At 39.7% G+C, this 24,914-nt stretch overlaps 1 protein-coding gene across 1 annotated transcript in view; it reads left to right on the top strand.

Annotated features, from left to right (window-relative positions):
- LOC124802784 (DNA mismatch repair protein Msh6) overlaps positions 1-24,914 on the top strand; it is a 307,253-nt gene that overhangs the window by 59,676 nt on the left and 222,663 nt on the right. The window contains exon 3 of the mRNA XM_047263784.1: positions 6,495-6,551. Coding sequence (XP_047119740.1) covers positions 6,495-6,551 — 57 coding nt within the window. The remainder of the gene's footprint in view (positions 1-6,494; positions 6,552-24,914) is intronic.

The raw sequence follows: 24,914 nt of genomic DNA, 5'->3' as shown, positions 1-24,914 counted from the left end.
TACTAACTTTGGTGGCACTAACAGCCTTTACATACAACCAGAATTTCTGTGGGTTCTGTGAAGGTGACTCATCTCTCTTGACAGCCAAATGTGTTTCATTCAGCATCTCTCTATCTATATTCTTAACCTTTTTGTACACCTATTATGCAGTATCTCTGTTTCTTTAGAAGTATCCTTACAGTGACCGTACACCATGGAGGTTCCCTCCCATTATGAACTGTTCTGCTGGGTACATATCTGTCCAGTGCATGGTCAACTTTTCATTTAAATTTGATCCCTAGTTCCTGTACATGCTCCTGTCCTGTGCTGGAAGTTTCAGGTTCCTCATTGAGATACGAAACTACTGGTATTTTATGTAGTATACTGAACATATATATCTTTCTGTTTGTTTTAGTTGTCCTTTGTGCTTTGGTAATCAATGTTGCCACAACCACGTCATGGTCACTGATACCAGTTTCGATGTGGAAATCTTCAAAGACGTCACATGTATTTCTTGCCATTAGATCCAATGTATTCCCAACATGAGTAGCGTTTCTATATATCTGTTCTTGGTAGTTTTCAGAGAAGGCATTTTGTACACTTTCACAGGATGTGAAATACATTGCTCGGCTTCACAAAAAATACTAGAAGCTATGGATCATAGACTTGTTATCTGTGATGCTAACCTATGTAAGTGGGCCCTGCAAATGAGTGGGGAAATAGTCACATAAGGGTAACTTCAAGACAAGCCCCAAATGGCTACTGAATTTTAAAAAGGTGCATGGGATTGTGTCTCAGAAAACAATGTGGTTTATAACTAGACACTACATAAATGATAAAAATGATCTCTATGAGGTCATTTTAAGATTTGTAGTACTCTGATTAGAGCAGATTTGACCTGGAGTAGCACTCTTTACATAATGTGTTCCAAAAGAACGCAAAGAAAGTTGGATCCATGCTGCAGTCATTGTCACCAGTTGGTCACTGTTACATGATTCAACCTACAGTCTTCGCAGCTGGCAAATTTGCTACCCCCATTTCATTCTTTTTAAAAGAAATGAATGGAAAGTTTGGACAAAGAATTAGATAATCTCTTCTTGAAGCCCCAAATGTTCTTGCAGTGGTATTGAAATCTGGTAAGCTAATGTCTGTCTATGTCAAAAGATATTTGATAAAAATTTTCTTTCCCAGTGTGGGAGAAAAATGTGTATTATTGTTAGATGCGTGGGGTGGTCGTGTGAAAGAACTGTTTAGAGTATTGTACATGAAGTCAAGGAACTTCATCTGGTGACCCCAATTGCTCAATGAGGCAGGTACAGTCGTTGAACGTATACGGCTTTCGATGTTGGAAGAACGGTGTAAAGTACTTTCAGATCTAGTTTTGCTGCATGGTTATGATGTCATTCACCAGTTGAGAAACAATATAATCAAGCTAATATAATCAGCTGCAATCACTAGTACATAGACAGTTCTCTTCGCTGAGGTTTTCCAGTGTATCGAAGTATGGCAGGTGCAAATTGATTTAGAGGATCACCAGCCACAGTTTGCAGCAACTTTTGTACTTTTTTTATGACATTGCCACAATTTGACTTTCGTTTATTTAGCACACTCATATTTCGGCTTTGTAGCTATTCGCAAGTGCATGTTAAAGAATTAAAATATCTCCGATCTGTCTGTGATACGTCATCATCGGAAAAACAAATTTCTGATCTTAAAGATAGTTGTTGTATTATGGGATACGAGTACATCTCCTGAAATATGAAGCTGATCTTTGAGACCAGAAATACGTTTCTCCAACAAAGACATATCAATAGACAGGTTAGAGTTGTTTTAATATTTTAACATGCACTTGAGAATGGCTACAAAGCCGAAATATGATTGAGCGAAATAAATAAACAAACAATTAATTAAGTAAAATGATGGAAATGTCATTAAAAAAAATTGTATGGCTGCAGTCCTCCACAAAGGAAAGATCCGAATTTTGTATTTTATTGTGTTGTACATTGTGTGTGTTATGTGAAAAATGTTGTTCGTTTCATGTGCATGGTGTAAAAGAATGTTACGTTTTAAGGATTTCCTTACAGGTTCATTATTTGAACAATTTTATATCATAATGATGAGTTACTTGTTATTTTCATCTAACAGAATACACACGTGTGAAACAGTAAACTAAAAACAAAACAAAAAAACTGAAAACAGTTTGCATGACACAGCAAAAATATCTAAAACAAATAATTAGTGTAATAATGAATGTTCAGGTAATTTAATCAGTTACATTGCTTCTACTCTGAGAGCATATTTTGTACAAATTATTTTCCAGAAATCATCTTTATTACATATGGATGTATGTGGCTTGAAAACTTTTTAATTTATGATGTAACAATAGTTTCCATTTTGCAAAATTTATTAACAGTTATCGATCAAAAAAATTGCAATTTTTTAATTTTTTCAGAAGTTGATTATACAGTTTTCAAGAACATCAGTTACATTTTAGCTGTGATATGAAACATATTTTTTATATTTCATGGCTTAGTAGCTATTCCCTCTAAACCTGATATGCCAAATTATCGTTCGGGATGTGTTTTACCCCTTAAAAGTGAAATTGGGTGCATGCATTATTTTGCCCTGTCTATACGCTTAGGAATGTTCCTTTGTAAGAGGTGTCAAAGAAAGCCATAATGAAAAAACGTTAATAACTTGACCAGGATAACAAATGTTTGTTGGTATTTGGCTTTACAGTGTAATCTGTATATCTCTATCAAGGCTTCATTCGAGCAAAATTAAGGCTGTGCATCCTGTATCCACCTACGATATTTAAAATGGCAGATTTCACTATACAAAATTGGGCTGTAAATAAAAGCTTTGCAACATCAGAAACACACAAGGCAGGCCTTAAACCAGAGACAGTATTATTCTTCCCGCTGTTATTTCTTGACTGCAAAGGTATGCATAAAGTTTGGAGTTGAATATTCACTCATTTCATTGAAGAGGGAGGAAAAATACAATAAATTGTGCTAAAAGAACACACATTGTATGCTGAAGCCGGGAAGGTTTTCAAGGCAGCATGATAACCTGACTTTACTGCATGTTTTGCATACAGTTCAGTGAAACTATTTGGGAAGACAAGTGCTTCAACACAAAACGGAAACAACTGTGTACTGGAAACAACAGCTGCATGTGTAAATACCAATGAAAAACTGAGAACAGTACAAATATAAGAAAATTAATGGTATGAACATAATTGAGGTCCATTGAGAACTGATAGCTGGAAAAAGAAAAGAACATAAGTGTAGCTCCAACTACCATCTTTATTCTCATTGCTACAGGAATAGAGCTACAGCCAAAGTAAATGAAAGACAAAGAAAGTATGGCTAAAGCCATCAGACCTGCAGACACCAGTAACTACCTGTAAAGATAACAAGAGTATGGGCGTTCAGGTGTTGCTGGTAGAACCATTTCCTTCCTCTCTATCTCTTATTTTGCTGCGGATTCACTGCCACAACAAAGAGAAATTGAAACCAGTTACTAAAGTATTCAATTAAAAATATACTTGGAAAGTTAAAACCATTCATTTATAATGAATATGAATTATTCACACAGTATGCACACACACCGAGTGCACATTATGAGTACTATCAGAGTTTGTTATCAGTGCTTTTTTGCAATAAGCAATTTAATTATGTATGTTCATTTTACAGGAAATTTCTTATTCCTTGCCAGTTCGACAAAGCAAACAAAGGAAAAGTATCAGTCAGTGTGATAGGGCACCGTAATTATTTTAAAGTTCAGTGTAAAAGTGATTCGCTTTACAGAATAATCTCCAGAGTGTGATGGTTGGGGTGTAATCCTATCTGTTCACCACACTTTAATTCCATGTGTTTTGTTTGCTGGTTGTAGAGTGACTCTCACTTTTCTGGGGGCTTGCAGTATATTTTACATGATGGCAATACAAATTTTGTGAGTTTGTTTTGCATTGCACCTCATCCCTACAAGTGGGGGGAGAGCAGGGTGCAGTTGGAGGTCTTGTAATGTGTTATAAAGCAGTTGCCTCATCCATTTTTTTAAAAATCTAATCATATCAAGTTTTATATTACATATTAATTCCTACAAAACGTTAACAACCCAGCTGTTTATTATGAACTGTGCTATTTACTGAAAACAAGTAGTGCCCCTACTGGTTTCATCAACAGCTGTGCATGTTTTTTCTTGCATGCAAATAATGCTGTGCACAAGATGCCAGTTGAGTTGTTTCTGGTTGCGGAAAAAGTTTTTTGGGTTGGTTGTGTGAGAGATGGTGCAAATTCACTGACATCAAAACTTCTGCATTTTGTGGCTCTGTTGAAGTGTTTCAGAAGAGTGTAATATACTGCATGTGCAACTCCCGCCTGATCTCTCTCTCTCTCTCTCTCTCTCTCTCTCTCTCTCTCTCTCTCTCTCTCTCTACAATGATGTAACGTAATTGGGTCAGTCAGCAGTAATGTCATAATTTAATTTCCAAGTATAATTAAGCAGTTCCCTTTCGTTTCATTCTGCAGGCATTCAAGGACAACCAGGCAACACCTCTGTCGCTGTAGCAGTGGTTTTATGTAGATTATCGTCTCGACGTTACCAAAACAAACATTAATAAATGTAGATAAAAACAAAGATGAGGTGACTTACTGAACGAAAGCGCTGGCAGGTCGATAGACACACAAACAAACACAAACATACACCCAAAATTCAAGCTTTCGCAACAAACTGTTGCCTCATCAGGAAAGAGGGAAGGAGAGGGAAAGACGAAAGGAAGTGGGTTTTAAGGGAGAGGGTAAGGAGTCATTCCAATCCCGGGAGTGGAAAGACGTACCTTAGGGGGAAAAAAGGACAGGTATGCACTCGCGCGCGCGCGCACACACACACACACACACACACACACACACACACACATATCCATCCACACATACAGACACAAGCAGACGTATTAAGATATCATTAATAAATGTAAATTAGATTGCCAGTGGGTCATAATAATGAACTAGAAATAACAACAAATTCCATTTTTCCTGTTCTATTTGTAATAACTAAGCATTACGTTTTCCATGCATTTAAATATATTCAGAGCTCAAGTCTAAAGTTGACCGTCCCAATTGTTTCTTCTTACAATAAGAGCAATCACAGTAGCAACCAGAATTTGTAATGTACTCTTGTTCATCTCAAAGAGGAGGAGAAATGGCAGAAGATACAATAACTCTAAAAGAAGCCCTAGAACATGGACTCACACCAGTGACACATCTTTGGCGAACATGACTAGGAATTGTACACAGAAATATAAAAATTTGTTAATAAAGGAAAAAATCATTCCTTAATAAAAATTCCATGAACTTAGGCAAAACTGAAATCAGCAACCCCCCCCCCCCCCCCCCCACACACACACACACACACACACACACACCTTTGTGCGTATTTTATCCATTCCACAAGCCTGTGCATTTTGGGTGCCAAGATAAACATTAATTTTTAAAAACACTAACTAATCATCATAAATATATACAAATGCAGTTTAGAAATTGCAATTTATAAATAGTGATGACATTAAATGTCATATGCTGTGAAGCTAACAAGACACTGCACATGCTTCGGACATCAGTGGGCCTTTGAATCCCATCGCCAGTTTTTTTTTTGAGTTGCAAAATGTTTACTGGACTAATACCATTTTAACCCTTTTATTCCATGCCAGTCACCCCACTGTGGCAGCCCGCATTCTGGAGAATCCTGGAGGACAAGTGACATTTTAGGTTGTTTTGGGTGCCAATCTATACAACGTATAGATTGGTAACTCCATGGTCAGCTTACTCCATACACTGTATTTCAGCAGGACAATGCCTTATTGCATATGGTGAGGAAGTTGTGAGCCTTGTTGGAAAAATGAGGTTTAGCTCTGATTTCTGCCCCACTTGTCCTAACATCTCATTCACTGGCAGCTTGTTTGCCACAATCCTCAAGTAATTTTTGTAAGTGCTTTGGGGATTTGGAAATAATGTGCACAGAGAGAGAGTCTCCATAAATGTAGTTCACCCCTCCAGTTCCATGTTAGAACAATTAGAGGCTGCCATTGCAACACGTGATGGTTTATTGGACTTCTGTTCAGAGAGCATGAGCAATTCCGGAAACCTTAATAATTTGTATATTGTTTTGATCCTAATCTATTGATGAAGTTCATTTCAATTACCCTATGCTATTTCATGTTGCAATTTTCATCAATATTAGTGTAGTAACTGAAAAAAATTTTCTACTTTTTTATGATTTGGTACCTGGAATATTTTTCCGTAGAGGGTCTCACTGTATGTAATCCACTTGATCTGCGGTGTAAAGTTATTTTGTGTCGTTGCTTGTTAAGAGTCCTAAAGGATATTGAGATTGGCATACTGAGGTGCTAGAATGAAACCTTAAGCCTGCAGGTAACATATAAATGTGTTGGTATAGTAACTGGATTGCTGTAATGTAACAGTTTTTTCCATTGTGCCATTTCTCTTTTGTAGGTACGTCAGACCCTCCACCAGAGAAGAAATTGTGTCTGGACAATGGATCTCCAGCAGGTAAAGATCTCATGGGGGTATTTTGTAAGAGCTCGTAGTTGTGTTTGCTGTGTTGATGGTAATGTCAATATTGTTATTGATCTGCAATGTGGCAGCTCTATTATTTCTGATGGCCAGTGCTTATTACGTCTGTGCTATAGGGTCATTCCATGTCAGTTCAACCAGGGACTCCAGCTCATAGTCTCAGATTTGACTGAAATTCAGTACACTAATTCTACCATGTGTGGAACACTCGTGTACAAAGTATTAGTTTCCCCTGCCAATTAGTTCCAGAATTATGACTTGTGAAAGAAGGTAGCGTGACCCGGAAATTGCAACCCGCATCTGGCAATCTATCTTCATACCCAACTTCAGGTCTTAAATAACTTTCGAACTATTCCACACAGTCCAGTGAAATTTTTATAACCCAGTAACATCCACTTAGAGAACACACTCTATGAATCAAAACACCAACAACATATTTCTGAGGGAAAATAAAAAAATTCCAAAATGTAATTTAAAAAATGTAATACGTTAAAAGGTACATATTGTAGGTGCCCTCTATGCCAAATATAATTCACTCAAAAAGGGTATAAATTTTTTTGTGGTAAGCTTAATGTGGACTAAACACACACAGAATTCATCATGCCCATATCAGTCACAAACATTAAGTTACATGCACACAAAAATACAAAAGTTTGAAAAATTACCTGAAAAACATGGATTTTCGAAGTGTGGTAGCACAAAAGGGACAAGTGGTATCCAAGCCAAATTTCACACACTGCATAAGTAGACCATAGTGATATATATCTCAAAATTTCAGCATGTTATTGCAAGACATTTGTGTACAATGGAAGTTGACAGATGTATTTGGTGATGTGGCCATTGTTCCACAACACAATTCTGTAAAAACATCGTAAATTGTTCTGCCTCTTCTTATCTTCTCCCACAACTGTTTAATCACTAAGCAGTAACATATAGACAGATTAACACAACCTATCATTAATGTTTACTGCACCTTAACTGCTAAAAACCAGTTGATTGTGCTTCGAACAGAAGTTCTCCCACACATTAGCTACTGTACTCTGTACATTGAGTGGCAAATTGTACTGTCTTCCTGACACTGTGGTAGGAACTGAAACTGTCATAAGAATATGTTCAAAAGGAATCCAACACCCATCTGCCAAACGTGGCCAATGAAATGATCTTGCTGGTCCTGCTGGTGCCATGAAGTTCACAAATACATCACCTTCTGCTTCACAGCACTCTGCAACCCATCCTAAGTACCATTTGTCATCATAAACAGCAATAACATAGCAACCTGGTTGTATGTTGCTGCTTTTGCTTCTGAATCCTGAGTCAGACACACTGTGAAGACACATGTTGTGCATGAACCTATAATTATAACGGGACAATCTGCACATTGTCAGAGTCCGCTGGAGAGAAGTGATGATGGCTGCTTGTGCCTGAAACAGTTTTAACGTGTTCTAGTCTGCTTTTCAGCAACTTTTCGACTGATTTCACCTCGAAACATAGAATGATTGTATGCCAGAGATATTTTTCTGTGCCCAGGTAAATAATTGAAGAGGTGTTAGAATGTGACCTTCTGTAGAGTGCTGCAGACTAGCTCGTGATGCCATGCGCTTAATGGTAGCACCAATACCATCACATACATTTTTACCATGACTTATTGCGAAAAAATTCCATTCTGCGTGAATCTGAAAATCATGGTAATGCATGCATAAATTTTTGAGGCTTTTACAGTTTTTGTACTGACTAGCTGTCCCATCACTGAAGTATTTAGCAAAATGTATGTGAGGCAGCTTGTTTCTCACATATGCCATGACAGTGCGAATGTGGGCACGAACTGCAATGGCATCATGAACTAAAAAGTCACTAAAAACGCACAGGTTCATGACAAACACTTCGCCTGATTCCCCTCTACAGAAAATCGCAAACGGCTGGAGAGTTGCTTGACTGTTGTCCCAATGATATCCTTGGATGGCATCTTGAACTATAAATGCATAATTTTCAGAAAGTCTAGTATTACTCTAATTTCATCTTGTTTCAAATTATCCTTACAAAACTGTAGATAAGCCAATTGTGCTGCTGCTGAACCTGTGTGGGGTCAGTTTGTGACAACACATCTCAACAAAATCTTCCACTGTACTTTGTTTTGTTTCAAGACTTGTGTGGTCCATATCTGTCCATTGTTTATAAGAAACAAGTTCATCATCATCATCCATAAGGAGTTCACCATACAGTTTGTTATTCATGTGTACTGCAAGATTTGCCTTACCAGGACACTTTTCACACCTGGTAGGAACTGATGTCACACACCTTTGTAATCCAGACCAGAATCCTTTACAGCAGCAAACATCAGCTTAGCATTTTGATGGGTCTCACATACACAAACATTCTGTGTGCCCCTTGCACTTACAGGCACAACCCATTTTGGCCGAATATCGAAAAAAGATGGTAAACCTACTTTGGTATTGGGATACTTTTCCCTGAATTCTACATATAGTTCTGATATGTTGCATAGCAACAGTCTTTTTTGCATCTGTACACATGCATTTCCCATTTACACCGTTACATAGTCTTTTTTCCAGCCATTATTCGGCTGTAGTCATTATTTTCATAAAACTCCGACACTAGCACCTTTATTTCTGAACTCAATTACTTACCCTGAGCCTGCTGAAGTTGTGAAAGCACTCCTTGGGTTGCTTTTATTTTCCTAGCTTGCTTTACCACATATGTAGAAACATTGAATTCCTTTGCAGTGTAGTCAATAGACCAGCTGGAAGGTGCAAGGGTAAGAATAGTTACTTTTTTCTGGCGTGTGGATATGGCACATTTTTCTTTCAAATCATGCACAATTTTGTCCAAATCGGAGCATTTCTGGCATCATTTCTGTTCCTTTGGAGCAGACAGTTCTTCCTCTTCCACCAATAGTGTGTCAGCTATTTTGTGTTTTAATTCCATTTGAGCTTCTTGTAGTTTTCTTCTACCATAGCTGGGCCTGTCTCTTTTCCCAACTTTGTGTGTCTTCATGGGAGACAAACCAAGAGCAGTCGCTGAAGTATTTAATTGCTCATCGGCTGTGGTTGTAGGTGGCTGATGCTCTTCGTCACTGTCATGTTAATTATCAGAATATTCTTCATTTTATAGCAGTGTAAAACACCTGGAACATAACTTTTGTCCGGGTTTCATGTTAAGTCCCATGCACTGATTCACTTTTAATACTGATTTTATATCTGTTTCTCTGAGGCTTCACTTCACTGTCTTCTTATGAATCCGAAATGGATCAAAACAACTTCTTTGTAGGAAAGAATACTTATCCTGAAACAGTTTCATATGATGATAACAAACACTAAAGTTTTCTGGAACCGTACTTCTTGTGCTCACAGGGTGTATCCGGAATCTTCATAGCAACAAATCTTGGTCCGATTCATCCAGATCATACAGAACAAAGCGAGTGCCACACTTTGTTCCGTATGTTGTTTTATGACATTCAGATGCTTGTGCTCTACCAATACTGCAACTTGTTTGAACATAAGCACCACTAGTACATTCTTCTGCCTCCATACTGATTTTCCACAACAGTACTGACCAGTCTGAACTAGAATCTTAAAAACATGTGTAACCTGTATTTGTTGCTTGTTTCCTTTGTTGTTCCTGCCTAACAGTGACTTATTCTCTCCCTGAAAACTACCATTATTTAACTTTCTGTTGCCTAATGGTTCCCAATAATTGCTACAGCTTTATCTGAAACAAGCTGTCTGCATCATCACTATTACTTGCTAAATCGTGTTAAAAGAAACGTAACCAAATACATCTCTGTCAACTTCCATTGTACACAAATGCGTTGCAATAACAAGTTGAAATTTTGACGCACATTATATTATGGTCTACTTATTCAAATTTTTGTTATTTTCATGTGTATGTAACTCTGTCTGTGTGACTGATATGAGCAAGATGAGTTGTGTGTGTGTTTAGGCTACATTAAGCTTACCACAAAAAAATTTATACCCTTTTTGAGTGAATTATATTTGGCATAGAGGGCACTTACAATGTGTACCTTTTAATCACACTTTGGAATTTTTTATTTTCCCTCAGAAATAGGTTGCTGGATTTTTGATTCGTAGAGTGTGTTCTCTAAGTGGATGTTACTGGGTTGTAAAAATTTCACTGGACTTTGCAGAATAGTTCCAAAGTTATTAAGACCTGAAGTTGGGTTTGAAGATAGATTGCCAGATGCGGGTTGCAATTTCCGGGTCACCCCACCTTCTTTCACAAGTCATAATTCTGGAACTAATTCACAGGGGAACTTAAAATTTTGTGCATGAGTGTTCCACACTTGGTAGCATTGGTGTGCTAAATTTCAGCCAAATCTGAGACTATCAGCTGGAACATTTTCTCAAATTGGTTGAATTGACATGGAATTGACCCTATGCAGGTAATTTTTCAAATTTTTGTGTGCATGTAACTCTGTTTGTGTGACTGATATGGGCAAGATAAGTTGGTGCTTCCACGCGTAGATGTGGAGTGACAGGAAAGCATGGAGAGGATCAGATCTGCTCATGGTGTGGCAGCAGTGTGTTAGCAAGCTAACAGCGTTTTGCTGAAATGTGTTGTTGCTGACAACAGTCAGATTCATTTGCATACAGTGCATCGTATTATACATTCAAATCCATGAGGGGGGTGCTAGTAAATTTTAAGACAGATTTTGATGAATCATCTATATGAAAGAAATCTTATTTCACGTCTTGAAGACATTGTGCCCTTTGCCCCACAACTATAGCCAATGTTATGTGGTGTTGGAAGACGGGAACAGCTGACGCAGTTTTGTGAATATGTTGGCCGCAATTTTTCTCAAAATGATAGTTGTCTACGACAAGGTCATCGAAACGTGTTGCAATAATTGTCATTTATTGCGATTTGGACCTTATTATAAGTACAAGTGTAATACACCACAAAATTAACTTCAGGCACAATCCAAAATGATAACATTTGCTTGACAATTATTTCTACTCCACAGAATTTTTTTAAAAAATTTATGAAATGTCTTTATGTGGGTTTGTTTGACCATTGTTAAGTTTAAATTACAATGCATAAGAAATAATTACTGCTAGTAAAGACAAGAAACTATTGTGTAATTGGTCAGTATGTTGTCATATTTTTTTTGCTTTTAATGTAAATTATGAATGTAAACTAACTCGTTTGACATTACAGTGAGAGATTGCATTTATGATCCATTGAACAAATAAACAATTTCTGCAAAAAAAGAAAAGAAAAAAAGAAAAAGAAAAAACTGTAGGAAATGCTGACTGATAACAAAAACCGCTTGTGTTTGTGCCTTGAAAATGACAGGGGTTTACTTGTCAAAATTTCGGAGTTGACTAATTTATCCAGCGGCATTCTTGAGATTTATTAGAGCATAGAACACACTGGTAAAAACTTAGCTTCTCCTTGGGCAAGACATTTAACATTATAGTCTGCATATTCCATAGGACACAAATTCCTAATCAACAAAGGCTAGGAAGTTCTCACATACTGTGTATGCTATTGATATTTTTACACATTTTTTGAAACTACAAGTTTTTAAAACCCAAGTCTACATCGTAATACCATTGTCACTGCTGTCTGAGTCTGTGTCCAAACCATCTGATTGTAAATTTACATTGGTAATCCAAGGCTTATACCCATCTTCACGCCCCTACCAAAGTCTTCTTCCTGAAGCTTTTCAGTGAGCCACGCACAGTGTACCCATGCTGAAAGGGGGGGGGGGGGGGAGAATGTCCACCCTCACTACATAGCTTTAGTCTGTGCCCAATTAATTCCATCAGGTTAAACTGGCAGTGACAGCCTTCGAAGCATGGATTGGTCTGTGAGCCACTTCTTGAAACTGACAGCACTCATTTCCAAATGATAGTCATTGCTGTTTTTCTTACACCTAAATATGAGTTTACTCTCAGAAATAAAACTATAAGAATAATTATCCGAGAATCTTTTGCTAGGGGAACTTTCAAACTGCGAGCATCATCACTCATTTTCCAGTAGATATTCCTGGAATGATTCTGATTCACCTGTGTTTCATCAAGCTAATACACTGTTCAACTACCTCCTTCTCTTGTATTGTGCATCTTTACAGGGTTTTAAGCTGTAAAAGTTACCTATAGGACACTGCAATTTCACTCATTATGTATATGTACTTAATATGTATCAAAATACCTGTCAGGGACTTTTTTATTATCTAATAAATGTTTATTATCTAATAAAAACTGCTGATGCAACCAGAACTGATAACGTTCTGGTAAGGATATACCTTTGACTCAGTTTCATACGTCATATTGAAGTTTTTTGGAAAGCCTGCAGCTGTCATTTGTTATTTAAATAATGTAACACTGCACTAGTTTCATGCTTAGCATGACCCATTTTGAGAATTTTTTCTCTTTTTGAACTGAAAATATTTACATAAGTATTTTGTGCATTGTTTGCATATGTGTTGTTCTATGTGTCTTGCACTGTGGTTGTCTTTTTGAGGTTATCAGGTACTGTGCCTCCTCAGTTATGTAGAAAACCACTTGCACGCAAACTATCACTCACGTTGTTTATTTCTGCAACATCACAAAAAATACGTATATAAATACAGCACTTGACAATGAGAATAAATTCTCAAACAAGTTTTGTCCAGCATGAAAAAATTAGTAATTGGCACCATTTAAACCAAAATCATTTGAACAACACAAAGTGGGTGAAGGTGGCAGCCAGCGCTACAAGTGATGAACCGATGAAACATGCTGAATATGGTTTGACAAAGGTGTCAATATGATCACAACGATCACGAAACTGTGCATGTGCAGTAGAGACAGTTTGGAAATGGTTGTGATTGTTCATGATATCTTTATTCGAACAGACTAGTTACTCCCATCAGCCAGTTGTTGTTGTCACAAAAAGATAGACGGAACCAGATCAGGTCATTAGGGTGGATGAGGCACAAATACCATGCAATTTTTTGCCATGAACTGTTAAACAACCAGAGCTGTCTGGGTTGGAGCATTCTTGTGGTGGAGCAACCAGTTCTCATTTCTCCATTATTCTGGCTGTTTTCGTTGCACACACTCGTAATTTCGTAACGCATCCAAATAAAAATGTTGGTTCACTGATTGTGCTGGAGAGTACACTGCTTGTAGACAATGCCACTGACATAAAACAAATCAACGTATTTTCACTTTGGTTTCTACTTGATGTGCTTTCTCGGATTGTGGTGACGTTTTGGGTTTTCCACTGGCTGGATGCTTGCTTTGGCTCTGGATCGTATCCGTAGCACCGACTCTCATCACTAGTCACAATTCTTTCAAGAAAATTTGGATCATTCTGCACTTGACTCTTATGTCACATATCTTAATACTCAAAAACTAACTCATAACAACTTATAGGGTTCTTCCTGTTGATATACAGTAATAAAATTCGACAAGAAGTAAGGCGTGACAGTACAAGTAAAGGAAAAAATCAGCAAACTGTTAATTTGTATTTGTATTGTAAGAAAAAATTATTTCTTTTGGTATTTGATATCCGACATCAAACTTGAAATTAAAACAATCAGTAGTTCTGTATTCAGGCTGACTGGGTCACAATGGTAAAAGTCAAAACATCAGTCAAGGAATGATTTTATCGCTTATATGATGCATTCCAGAATTTATCCATCATCAGATAAACAGGTGTGATTAATGCATGTAGATATGTTGTTTCAAGATAAGTGCAGTAATCGCTCCTGGATATCTGATGATGGATAAATTTGGAAATGCATTCTATGAACAATAAAGTCATTCCTTGCCTGATGTTTGACTTCTACCATTCTGACCCAGTCGGCCTAAATGAGAACAATTGATCATAGTAATAATGCCCACCTGCATCCAGTATCACTTTGTCACATTTGTATCAGTGAAATTGAAACCTATACAAGAACCTTGGAATCCCTGGGACCAATATCTTGCCAGTATCAGTGTCGATAACAGGCAAAAATGGTACAATTCTCGTTTCCCAGAATGGACGACCTGTCAGTAGTTTGTATAGAACCCTCCATGCACGAATCCTACATGCACCTTGCCAATTTTTATACATGGGGTACCTTTTTGTAGGTAATTATCTTGATGAGAAAATCTTAAAAACTCAAAACAAATGTAGCAATGTGTTGTGATTTCAACATTGACTTGCTAGACACAGAGGAACTCAACACAAAAACATTCTTAAACCTAATCAGATCACTAAATATACATCATACTAACAATAGCCCGACACATGGAAATGCCTGTTTGGACAATATTATAGTTCATTTTTCAATAGACCTATATAGTGTAAGCGTTGTAGATGAATGTTTTGCAGATCATGATCCTCTACTCCGAACATACCAGTATACACAGTCAGATAAGATTTATAAGGTTGCAAATAAGAAGCCAAGCATAACGTGGGTTAGAGGTCAGAAAGAGGAATATGTTATTCACAGACTTCCTCAGAAAGGTAAACTGATGAATATGACACAGATCAATCGACTGTTGAAATTCTATTTAATAATTTCCTTAAGACATATACTGACTTACGGTACTCTTGCTCACCAATGAAAAGAAACAGTACTGAACCAAACAGAAAAGGTAAAAAGCTTGTTGGTACACTGATGACCTTACTAGTATCTGGGAAAAGAGGAAAAGATGCTTTCACTGGGAAAGATGCTTTCACTGTACAAAACACATAAAAACAATGGCAAATGTGGGGCAGAACAAAATGATACTGATTATAAAGACTACCTGAAATGTAAAAAAAATTACAAAGCCAACCTTAAACTTGCCAAACAAGCTGTCTGTGAAAATTACTTAGAAGCAGACAAAAAAAAAAAATGCAAGGGTGCTTGGGATATTATAAAACAAGAGCATACCTCTTCCCAAACACAAGATGTTCTACTTGAGCCAGAAGAGTTCAATAAATATTTTACAGCTACAGTAAATCAATTAAAATCAAAAGTTAATCACTCAGTCATACTAGCAATTGATATACTTGCTGATTATCTACCTAAAGGACATGAATTTCACTGGGACCCTGTCACACCCACAGATATAATAAATATTGTTAGAATATTTTGAAACTCGAAAAGCGTGGACTACTACTGATTGTCTAACTACACAATAAAAAGGACAATACACCTCATTTGCAGTCCACTTGCTTTTATTATGAATAAATGCCTAGAAGTTGGAGTTTTCCCTGTCAGCTCAAAATTTCGTAAGTTATACCTATATACAAAAAAGGGGGAAAAACACCTACCTCAAAACTATAGACCAGTGTCTATTGTACCAACCTTTTCCAAGATATGTGAAGCAATTTTCCACAAACAGCTAAACAACTATTTTGAAAAGTATGACCTTCTCTGTAATAGACAGCACGGTTTTCGACAAGGGAAAATGCATCCAGACATTAACTGCATTTAAAAATAAACACAGTCTCACTTGAACTTTGTGATCTGAGTAAGGCATTTGATTGTATCCCCTTTGACATCCTACTACCCAAACTGAAGTATTATGGTATAAATAATACAGAATTAGAAATAATCAGTTCTTATCTAAATAACAGGAGACACTCTTCTATGAATAGTGTCACATCTGGTGTACCTCAGGGCACTGTCCTTGGTCCTTTCCTCCTCATTGTTGCAATTAATGATTTGCCATCTTACATTGGACCTGAGTTGGTTATCTGCTATGTGGATGATACAACCTTAATCAGCACAGATTGAGATTTATCGAAGCTACACCAGAAATCACAGGACACTCTCACCTTAACACTAAACTGGTTCTCAGCTAACAAACTTCTGTGTAATCCAGATAAAACTCAGCAACTGCAGTTGGGACTGGCTAAAGAGGCAGAACCAAAACCCAAAAAACTGCGTGGAATACACATTGATTCCAAACTTAACTGGCAGCCCCATATCAAGCAAGTCTGCAAAAAGTGATCGGGGTGTCCCATCTCACCTGGAAACTGTCTGATCTAGTGAGTAACAAGTATCTCAGAGCAGCTTACTTTGGACTTTTTCAGTCTCATCTACCTTATGGGCTGTTACTATGGGACCTCTCATGTCATGTCAATGATGTACTACTGATGCAGAAAAAGGTGCTATGAATAATGTGCGAGGTTCATCAAAAAGAAAGTAATGACAATGATAAATCTTCATATTTATGCGTCACTGATATATGCTAAAAAGAACGGAACAAAATTTAATACTAGAGAGAACATACACTTTCATCACACCAGAAACCAAGGGAATATTGACATTCCTGGACATAAGCTGATGAAAACAGGCAACTCTCACAAATTGAACTGTTTGAAATTGTTTAACAAATTACCACATACTGCACTCAATACACCTTCCAATAATTTGAAAAGTAAACTGCACAAATGGTTAATAGACAATCCATAGCACAGTCGTACAGAATTCTTGGATACTTGTAACATAGAAATTGCAGTACTATACAATTGATTAATGTAGCATAAATAATTTGTACTTGTAATGTAATATGGTGGGCAATAGAAGGATCCAATTATCATCTTATGCCCACTCCTGATACTAAATCTTGCCCAAACAATCTCACATGCAGCTTCAGTTTCTATGTCCATGGATTGGAGTTTTTTGTCTACTGTGACAAATACACCAGCACCCCATTTTCCGTTTGCCTTTCCTTTCAATATACACCTAAATTTTCCCCAAAAATCTCACTCTTATCAATTTCAGTTTTCAACCAGCTTTCTGTATACCTAGTATTATGTGAGCTTAGCTGCTTTTTATGAATGTTTCAGTCTTTGGCACTTTGTTTCAAAAGCTTCGGCAGTTTACCATTAGGATTTTAATACTCTCACCTATGGGAGGCATTTCTTTCGATCTTGTACTGATACTTCTGGGTTTCCTACAGTCTCCCCCTGCAGATCCAGGGGTTAGAAGAGGCCCGAGGTATTCCTCCCTGTCGTACGAGGTGACTAAAAGGAGTCTCACAAGTTTCGGCCTTTGTGTGATGGTCTCCTGTAGAGTTTGACCTCCATTTTTCAAAATTTTCCCAAAGAGCGAGCCAATTGGGGAAGGGCGCCTTACATGGTGCATAATGTCCATCATGCACAGAGGCCTCTCACATCCTTCATCGACGTGGATCTGTACTTCCACTCATTCTCCAGCTGTCGGGCAAGGTCAACCTCCTAGGTGCCTTTTCCTCCATCCTCTATGCAGTATCGCTTTCTGCGCTGTCGACGATAATGGACTTCTTAGCTCGTTTGCGCGTGATATCCAACACGGTAGCCAGTCCGTTGTGGGGCCGCCATGTACCCTGTTGGTTGTAGCCCCCTGACCACATAGGGATCGCTCTGCTGATGTCCTATGTATGCCAAGGAGTAGGTGCCTGTCACCCTGGGGCATCAGGACTCGCGGCAATGACCAATCTGCCGGGTGGCCTTTGCTGTGGCTGGGTGGCGCCTGTGGAGAGGGCCCTTGGTTGGGGTGGGTAGTATCAGGGCGGATGACACGCCATGAAGTGTAGTACGTCATCTTTTGCTGGTGGTCAAACTCCAGCAGTCTCTAAGCAAGCAAGGTGTAACTTCAATGCCAAGAAATACGACCACAAATTCTATGGTGGAAAACGCGATCCCTCGATCTTTAGGGTGCCCCTGGCGAAAGACATTCCCTTGGTGGTCACCGGAAGTCGCTGAGCCAATTAAAGAGCGTCAGCGAGCTCTACAGCGGCATAAGTGGCACCCTTCCCTAGAGCACCCAATTGCCTTTAAGCAGCTCCTTGCCCGCATTCACTAGCTTATAAAACGACGGAAACAGGACTGTTGGGAGAGGTATGTGTCACCATTGGGTGCCATACATCACCTTTCCAAGTCTGGACAAAGATCAGATGTGTCTGAGGATACCAGACCCCAACGAGTGTCCCTGGCATTAACATTGATGGCGTGTTATCTACGGATGCAAACGCTGTTACCAAGCACTTTGCTGAGCACTATGCTCTAGCCTCTCTGTCAGAGAACTATCCCCCAGCCTTTCACACTCTCAAACGGCGGATGGAAAGGGAAGTACTCTCGTTGACTACACGCCACAGTGAACCCTGTAACGCCCCGTTTACAGAGTGGGAGTTACTCAGTACTCTTGCCCATTGCCCCGACACATCTCCTGGGCTGGATCGGATCTACAGTCAGATTATTAAACATCTCTCGTCTGACTACAAGCGACATCTCCATGTCATCTTCAACTGGATCTGGTGCGATGGCGTCTTTCCATCACAATGGCAGGAGAGCACCGTCATTCCAGTGCTCAAACCCGGTTCAAAACCCGCTTGATGTGGATAGCTACAGGCCCATCAGCTCACCAACTTTCTTTGTAAGAAGCTGGAACATATGATGTTTCAGCAGCTACGTTGGGCCCTGGAGTCAAGTGGCCTACTGGCTTCTTGTCAGGGCAGCATCTGCCAGGGTCACTCTACCACTGATAATCTTGTGTCCCTCGAGTCTGCCATCCGAACAGCCTTTTTCAGATGCCAACATCTGGTTGTCATCTTTTTTTTGACTTACGTAAATCATACGACAGGACCTGGCGACATCACGTTCTTCCCACATTGTATGAGTGTGGTCTCCAGGCCTTGCTACTAATTTTTATCCAGAACTTCCTGTCGCTCTGTACTTTCCGTGTCCAAGTCGGTGCCTCCAGTAGTTTCCCCTCTATTCAGGAGAATGGCTGTAGGGCCGTCAGTCTCACCTTCTGTGTAGGCTGATGACTTCTGCATTTCATACTGCTCCTCCAGTACTGGTGTTGCTGAGCGGTGCTTACAGGGAGCCATTCACTAGGTGCAGTCATAGACTCTAGACCACGGCTTCCAGTTTTCAGCCCCGAAGTCGTGTGTCGTGCATTTTTGTTGGCATCGCACCATTCATCCAGAACCAGAACTTTACCTTAATGGTGATCCACTCACTGTAGTGGAGACATATTGATTCTTAGGACTTGTTTTCGACACCCAACTGACTTGGCTACCTCACCTTCGTCAGCTTAGGTGGAATTCTGGCAGCATCTCAATGACCTCTGCTGCCTGAGCAACACCAACTGGGGGTGCTGATCGCTCTACGCTGCTGCAGCTCTGCAGAGCCCTTGTTCAATCCTGCATTGACTATGGGAGTCTGCTGTAGGGTTCAGCAGTGCCCTCAATGTTGCATCTACTCTACCCAGTGCCCCACTGTGGTGTTCGCCTAGCGATGGGAGCTTTTAGAACGAGTCCGGTGACCAGTGTCCTGGTGGAAGCCGGAGTCCCTCCATTGCAGGTTAGGCATGCACAACTGCTTTCCAGTTCCGTTGCACACGTTCGTAGTTCTCCTGTGCATCCAACTTACCGTCTCCTTTTCCCTACCCTAGCGATTCATCTCGCATGTTGGTAGCCCAGGTCAGGGCTTACAATTGCGGTTCGTGTCCGGTCCCTTCTGTCTGAACTGGAGTTCTTCCCGTTACCTCCTCTCCTCGAGGTCCATTCACGTACACCTCCATGGTGTACACCTATGCCACAGATTCTTCTGGACCTTTCTCATGCCCCTAAGGACTCGGTTAACCTTTTGGGTCTCCGCTATCACCTCCTCCCGATTCTCGACATGTACCGGGGCCATGAAGTGGTTTACACCGACAGCTCAATGGCTGATGGTCACATAGGCTTTGTGTATGTTCATGGAGGACGTATTGAACAGCATTCCTTGCCAGATAGCTCTGAGCACTATTGGACTTAACATCTATGGTCATCAGTCCCCTAGAACTTAGAACTACTTAAACCTAACTAACCTAAGGACATCACACAACACCCTTGCCAGATGGCTGCTGTGTTTTCATTCCAGAGCTGGCGGCCATATCTCGTGGTCTTGAGCACATCCGCTCATGCCCTGGCGAGTCATTTCTCCTGTATACTGACTCCTTGAGCAGCCTAACAAGCTATCGACCAGTGCTACCCTCGCCATCCTTTGGTAGCGTCCACTCAGGATTCCATCTATGCCCTGGAACAGTCCCACCGTCAGTGTTGTTTGTATGGACTCCGGGACACGTCGTAATCCCAGGCTACGAACTTGCCGGCAGGCTATGTGGAAACTGTTTGTGGAGATGGCCATCTCTGAAACTGATCTGCATTCTGTCTTACGTCGTATTGTTTTCCGGCTTTGGGAGAGGGAATGGCATAACAGTAAACCAATTATGGATTGTCTCCTTCTCGATGTTTCGGGCTCCCTTTTTGTCAACGATTTTGCGATCTACTACAGCTTTCAACAGACCAGCCTTATAGAACAATGTCATCGAGGAAGTCTCAGTCGCCTCCACCCGTGGAGCATTGAAACTGGCTTCCAATTTTCTCCCAGTGAGACTGCTTGTGTAAATTTTTGGCGTCGTATGGAGTCTTATCCGCCTTCCCTACATCTGGGCCCTGTTGCTCTTTCGTTCGCAGACATCGTCAAATTCTTGGGACTTATGTTTGGCAGAAAATTGTGCTGGTCTTCACACATTTCATATCTTTCGGCTCGCTGTATGCGATCCATCGACACCCTCCAGTTTTCTGAGTGTACCTCCTGGGCAGCAGACGGAGTGGTCCTCGTCTGCCTATATCGCGCCTTAGTGCACTCAAAATTGGACTATGGAAGCATAGTTTACTCCTCGACACGGCTGTCTATTCTTCGATGTCTAGACTCTGGCCACCACTGTGCATTGCGTTTAGCATCTGGAGCTTTTTACATGAGCCCCATGGAGAGCCGTAAAGGCTGAGACTGCTGAACCTCCGCTGTCCAGTCGGCGAGCTGTCCTCCTGAGTCATTACACTAGTCGTCAGTCTTTCATGCCTTCTCATCTGATCCATGCCCTTTTTTTCAACGCCTCCTTGGATTTAGGATATGCAGGCCGCCCTTCGTCTCTACTACCAGCGGCAGTCCATTTCCATCAACTGCTACATTCACTTTCCTTAAAATTTTGTAAAACTTTTTTGACAAATGGGGGTATGATGCCTCCTTGCCTTCGCTGCTGGCCCCCCAATAGTTTATCGTCAGACATTTGCTGCTTTATGTGCACGAATGGAGGATGCCATATTTATTTACCTAGGACATCTTTGCTGTCGCGAGTGCCTATTATTGGCGACACCCCTATTAGATTTTGGCTTCACGACCAGTGTTTGGTTTTTACTGCGGAGCTTGACACTGTTCTCCAGGCTGTCCAATACATCCATTGTCATCAGTGGATACAGTATATTATATGCTAGGATTTGCTCAGCTCTCTACTTAACCTCCAAGCTCTTTATCCTGTCCACCCTCTAGTCCACTGGATTCAGGACTGCCTCCACATGCTCCACTTGGGGGCATCTCTGTGGCATTCCTCTGGATCCCAGGGCATCTTGGTATACACAGAAACGAGGCAGCTGATATAGCGACAAAGGCTGCTGTCTCTCTTCCTCGGTTTCCTGTTCACATGGTTCCCGTTGCTGATCTGCGGAGCTTTTTGTGTCGTCATGTTGCTCTTTTATGGCACACACGGTAGTCTGCACTTCAGGATAATAAATTATGGGACATAAAATCTCTTCCCTGTGCTTGTACCTGTTCCTTCTGGCCTCATCGTCGGTTGGAGGTAATTTTAACTAAACCCCAGATTGGGCACTGTCTTTTTAGCCATTAACATCTTTTTCGTGGCAATCCTCCCCCGCTTTGTCCTCATTGCTCTCAATCATGCTCAGTGAGACACCTTTTACTTCAGTGCCCCTATTTTAATCCACTATGCACCTGTTTACAGCTGTCACCTGATAATCTTCCCTTTAAGCAGATGACGTGCTCAGCTGATCGTGTCGTGCTTGTAAGTGTTAATCAGATGACATCGGTCATTTGAAGCTCTTTTCAGGGAAAACAAACCTCCTTCAGTAGCATTTTTATAAGATTTCCTTCCGTTTTTAGTTTCTCCCCTCCTTGAGTTCACTCCCATTATTACTGATATAAATTTCTGTTTTTACCCTTCACAAGCCGCAGAATGGGTGCTCACGACAGTAGCAATTTTGTGCCTTAAAACCATAATTAAAAAAACTCCCTTGCACGTCATTTGCCAGAACACGTAGTAAGTTATGCAACAACAGTCTGCCTGATACCAGATTACCCAATTTACTTTACCTACTCCTGTTTCACCAAAAAAAATTTATTAGTTTGCGATCGGTCCTCACCAGCTGCTTGGCAAAAGATTTTTAGTGCATGGTCAACTATAGCCTTGTTGGGATCCTTTAATCTGAACAGCTCCTTATACTTTTCAGGAGATGACTCCACCATTGACAACCTAACTCTGGTGGAGGTGCTCAACGAGCATGTAGACCTGTCGCCTAGTAGATGACCTGCGTTCTGGAGGTAGCCTGCAGTATTAGTTGCAAGTTGTCTTCCTGCTTTCTGAAATCTCTTCTCCCCATGTTCTTTATAGGTATTGAATTGGTGACTAAAATCGTGTTGTTACACATGAAATGATGGTGTCCTTAAAGTTAGTCTTCAAAATGTAACAATTTGTAATAGCTTGTAGACAGTTTTGTAAAGTAAAGAGCCCCATTCAGTGCTTGTTTCTTGTGAATGACTCTTCAGTTTGTAGTTATTCTTCCAGTTGTGTGTGACAATAAGGAGGCTGAAGGAGTGGTTGTTGGAAACTAGATTTAAGTTTCTGTCGGAATAATTTCGTTTTATTTATTTTAACTGTGTTAGTGTTTTTAATCTTCCAGAATTTAGAGTGAAGCCCACAATTTCAGATTACCAGATTAATTTTTTTTAGAAACAGAACAACTTATCATACGTGAGGGATCAACCAAGTCCTTACTACTTTCAAGTGCATTACTCATAGGACCGAGGAGCAAACCAAGATATCTGCTCTACTTTTGTAGAGTCTTTGTGTAGTTCTGTGTGCATGTTGGATGAATATTCTATGAAGCCAAAAGACTATCATTTGTTGAAGTACTGAATGCAATGTACCATTAGGAAATTAGGCTGGCCAATTTTGTTTAAAGTAGTATTTCCATTCTTGTTACCACTCGTTGCTCAGGCTGGAGAGCTGCCACTTCACATCAGGTAGCAAGTCCTCATAGTGAAACAAGCATGCAAAATATGCTCTGTACTCTATACATGTGCATTCTGGCTCTTTAGGGGTAATGCACAGATCTATCTTTCAGAAATGGGCGCAGTGAGTATTACAGTTTTACAAGAAGACGCAAATAACTCAAAATCTTGGTCATTTAGTAAGCTCAAATTGTTTCACTTCGAAGAATTAGCACAGCAAATACGAGTTTAAAGCTTTGAGATGAGCATCACAATTTTGTTATTTTATGTGCCGACTTGTATGTATTCATTATTTTCCAAGCCTGAATACACTTTCACAAACAAGTAATAGAAATAAACACATATGAAATAATACAACCAAACCAGAAACCTGATTTTGTCAGTATGTAGATACAAGATACAAGTGTTCACTATATAGAAGATTGTTTTGGAACAGGTTTATTAAAGTTCTAGCCGACAAGTTTGTGGCAGTCTTCAGTCACATAATTCATCCTCATTAAGGTGTCCCCATTCAACAAGATTTGTTTATCACCTTTATGTGCCTGACCTTAGTCATTTAAGGATCTTCAAAGTGAGGTTCGAAATGGGAAAGCCAGCAATAGTACCTACCTAAGCTCCAGTAATGGATCTGTTGTTAGTTCTCACCAGAGTTCTAGAAGATTCCTTTCTCGATGTAAGTCTGGACAGTAGTCCTCGACAACTGCACAGCATATGATTTAGATCAGTAGTTTGCTTTCTCCATTTGACATGTATTGTGATGGCCCTCTTTACATATGGTAGAGCAATTGATAAAGTGAGGTAAATTTTATGCAGTTGGAATTGGTCACAAACACCTTAGCACAATACAACCAATGGCATAACAGTAAAATATACTTATTTGACAAGGGTAGAATTTCTTATCGACAGATACTGTATATTTTGCAGCTGTTAAATGGAGTACTCTGATGGAGGCGGAGATGATGTAGTGTTGTGCACATTTTCAGGTTCTATTTAGTTTTCGTGTGATCATCATCTCGGTTCTCACATTTTGTAGTGCTTCTAAAACTGGGGCACTGAGGAATGCTGTCAGATCAGAAACAGGGAACATTAGGAATTAAATTAACAGCCCATAAATGATGTGGGCCACACAGTTGTGATTTGGTAAGACTAACGTTTATTCAGAAAGCAAACTAATAGTGAAAGTGGCCATATTTAGAGTTACTGTTACACTCGAGCGCATATCCATTGGACACAGTTCGATCATTCACAATCTCATCCTGATTTAAAAGTCGAACATCC

This window comes from Schistocerca piceifrons, chromosome 6 (assembly GCF_021461385.2).
Source record: "Schistocerca piceifrons isolate TAMUIC-IGC-003096 chromosome 6, iqSchPice1.1, whole genome shotgun sequence".
Lineage (NCBI taxonomy): Eukaryota > Metazoa > Arthropoda > Insecta > Orthoptera > Acrididae > Schistocerca > Schistocerca piceifrons.
Note: the sequence above shows the minus strand (reverse complement) of the source record. Positions and strands in the feature narration are given on the sequence as shown.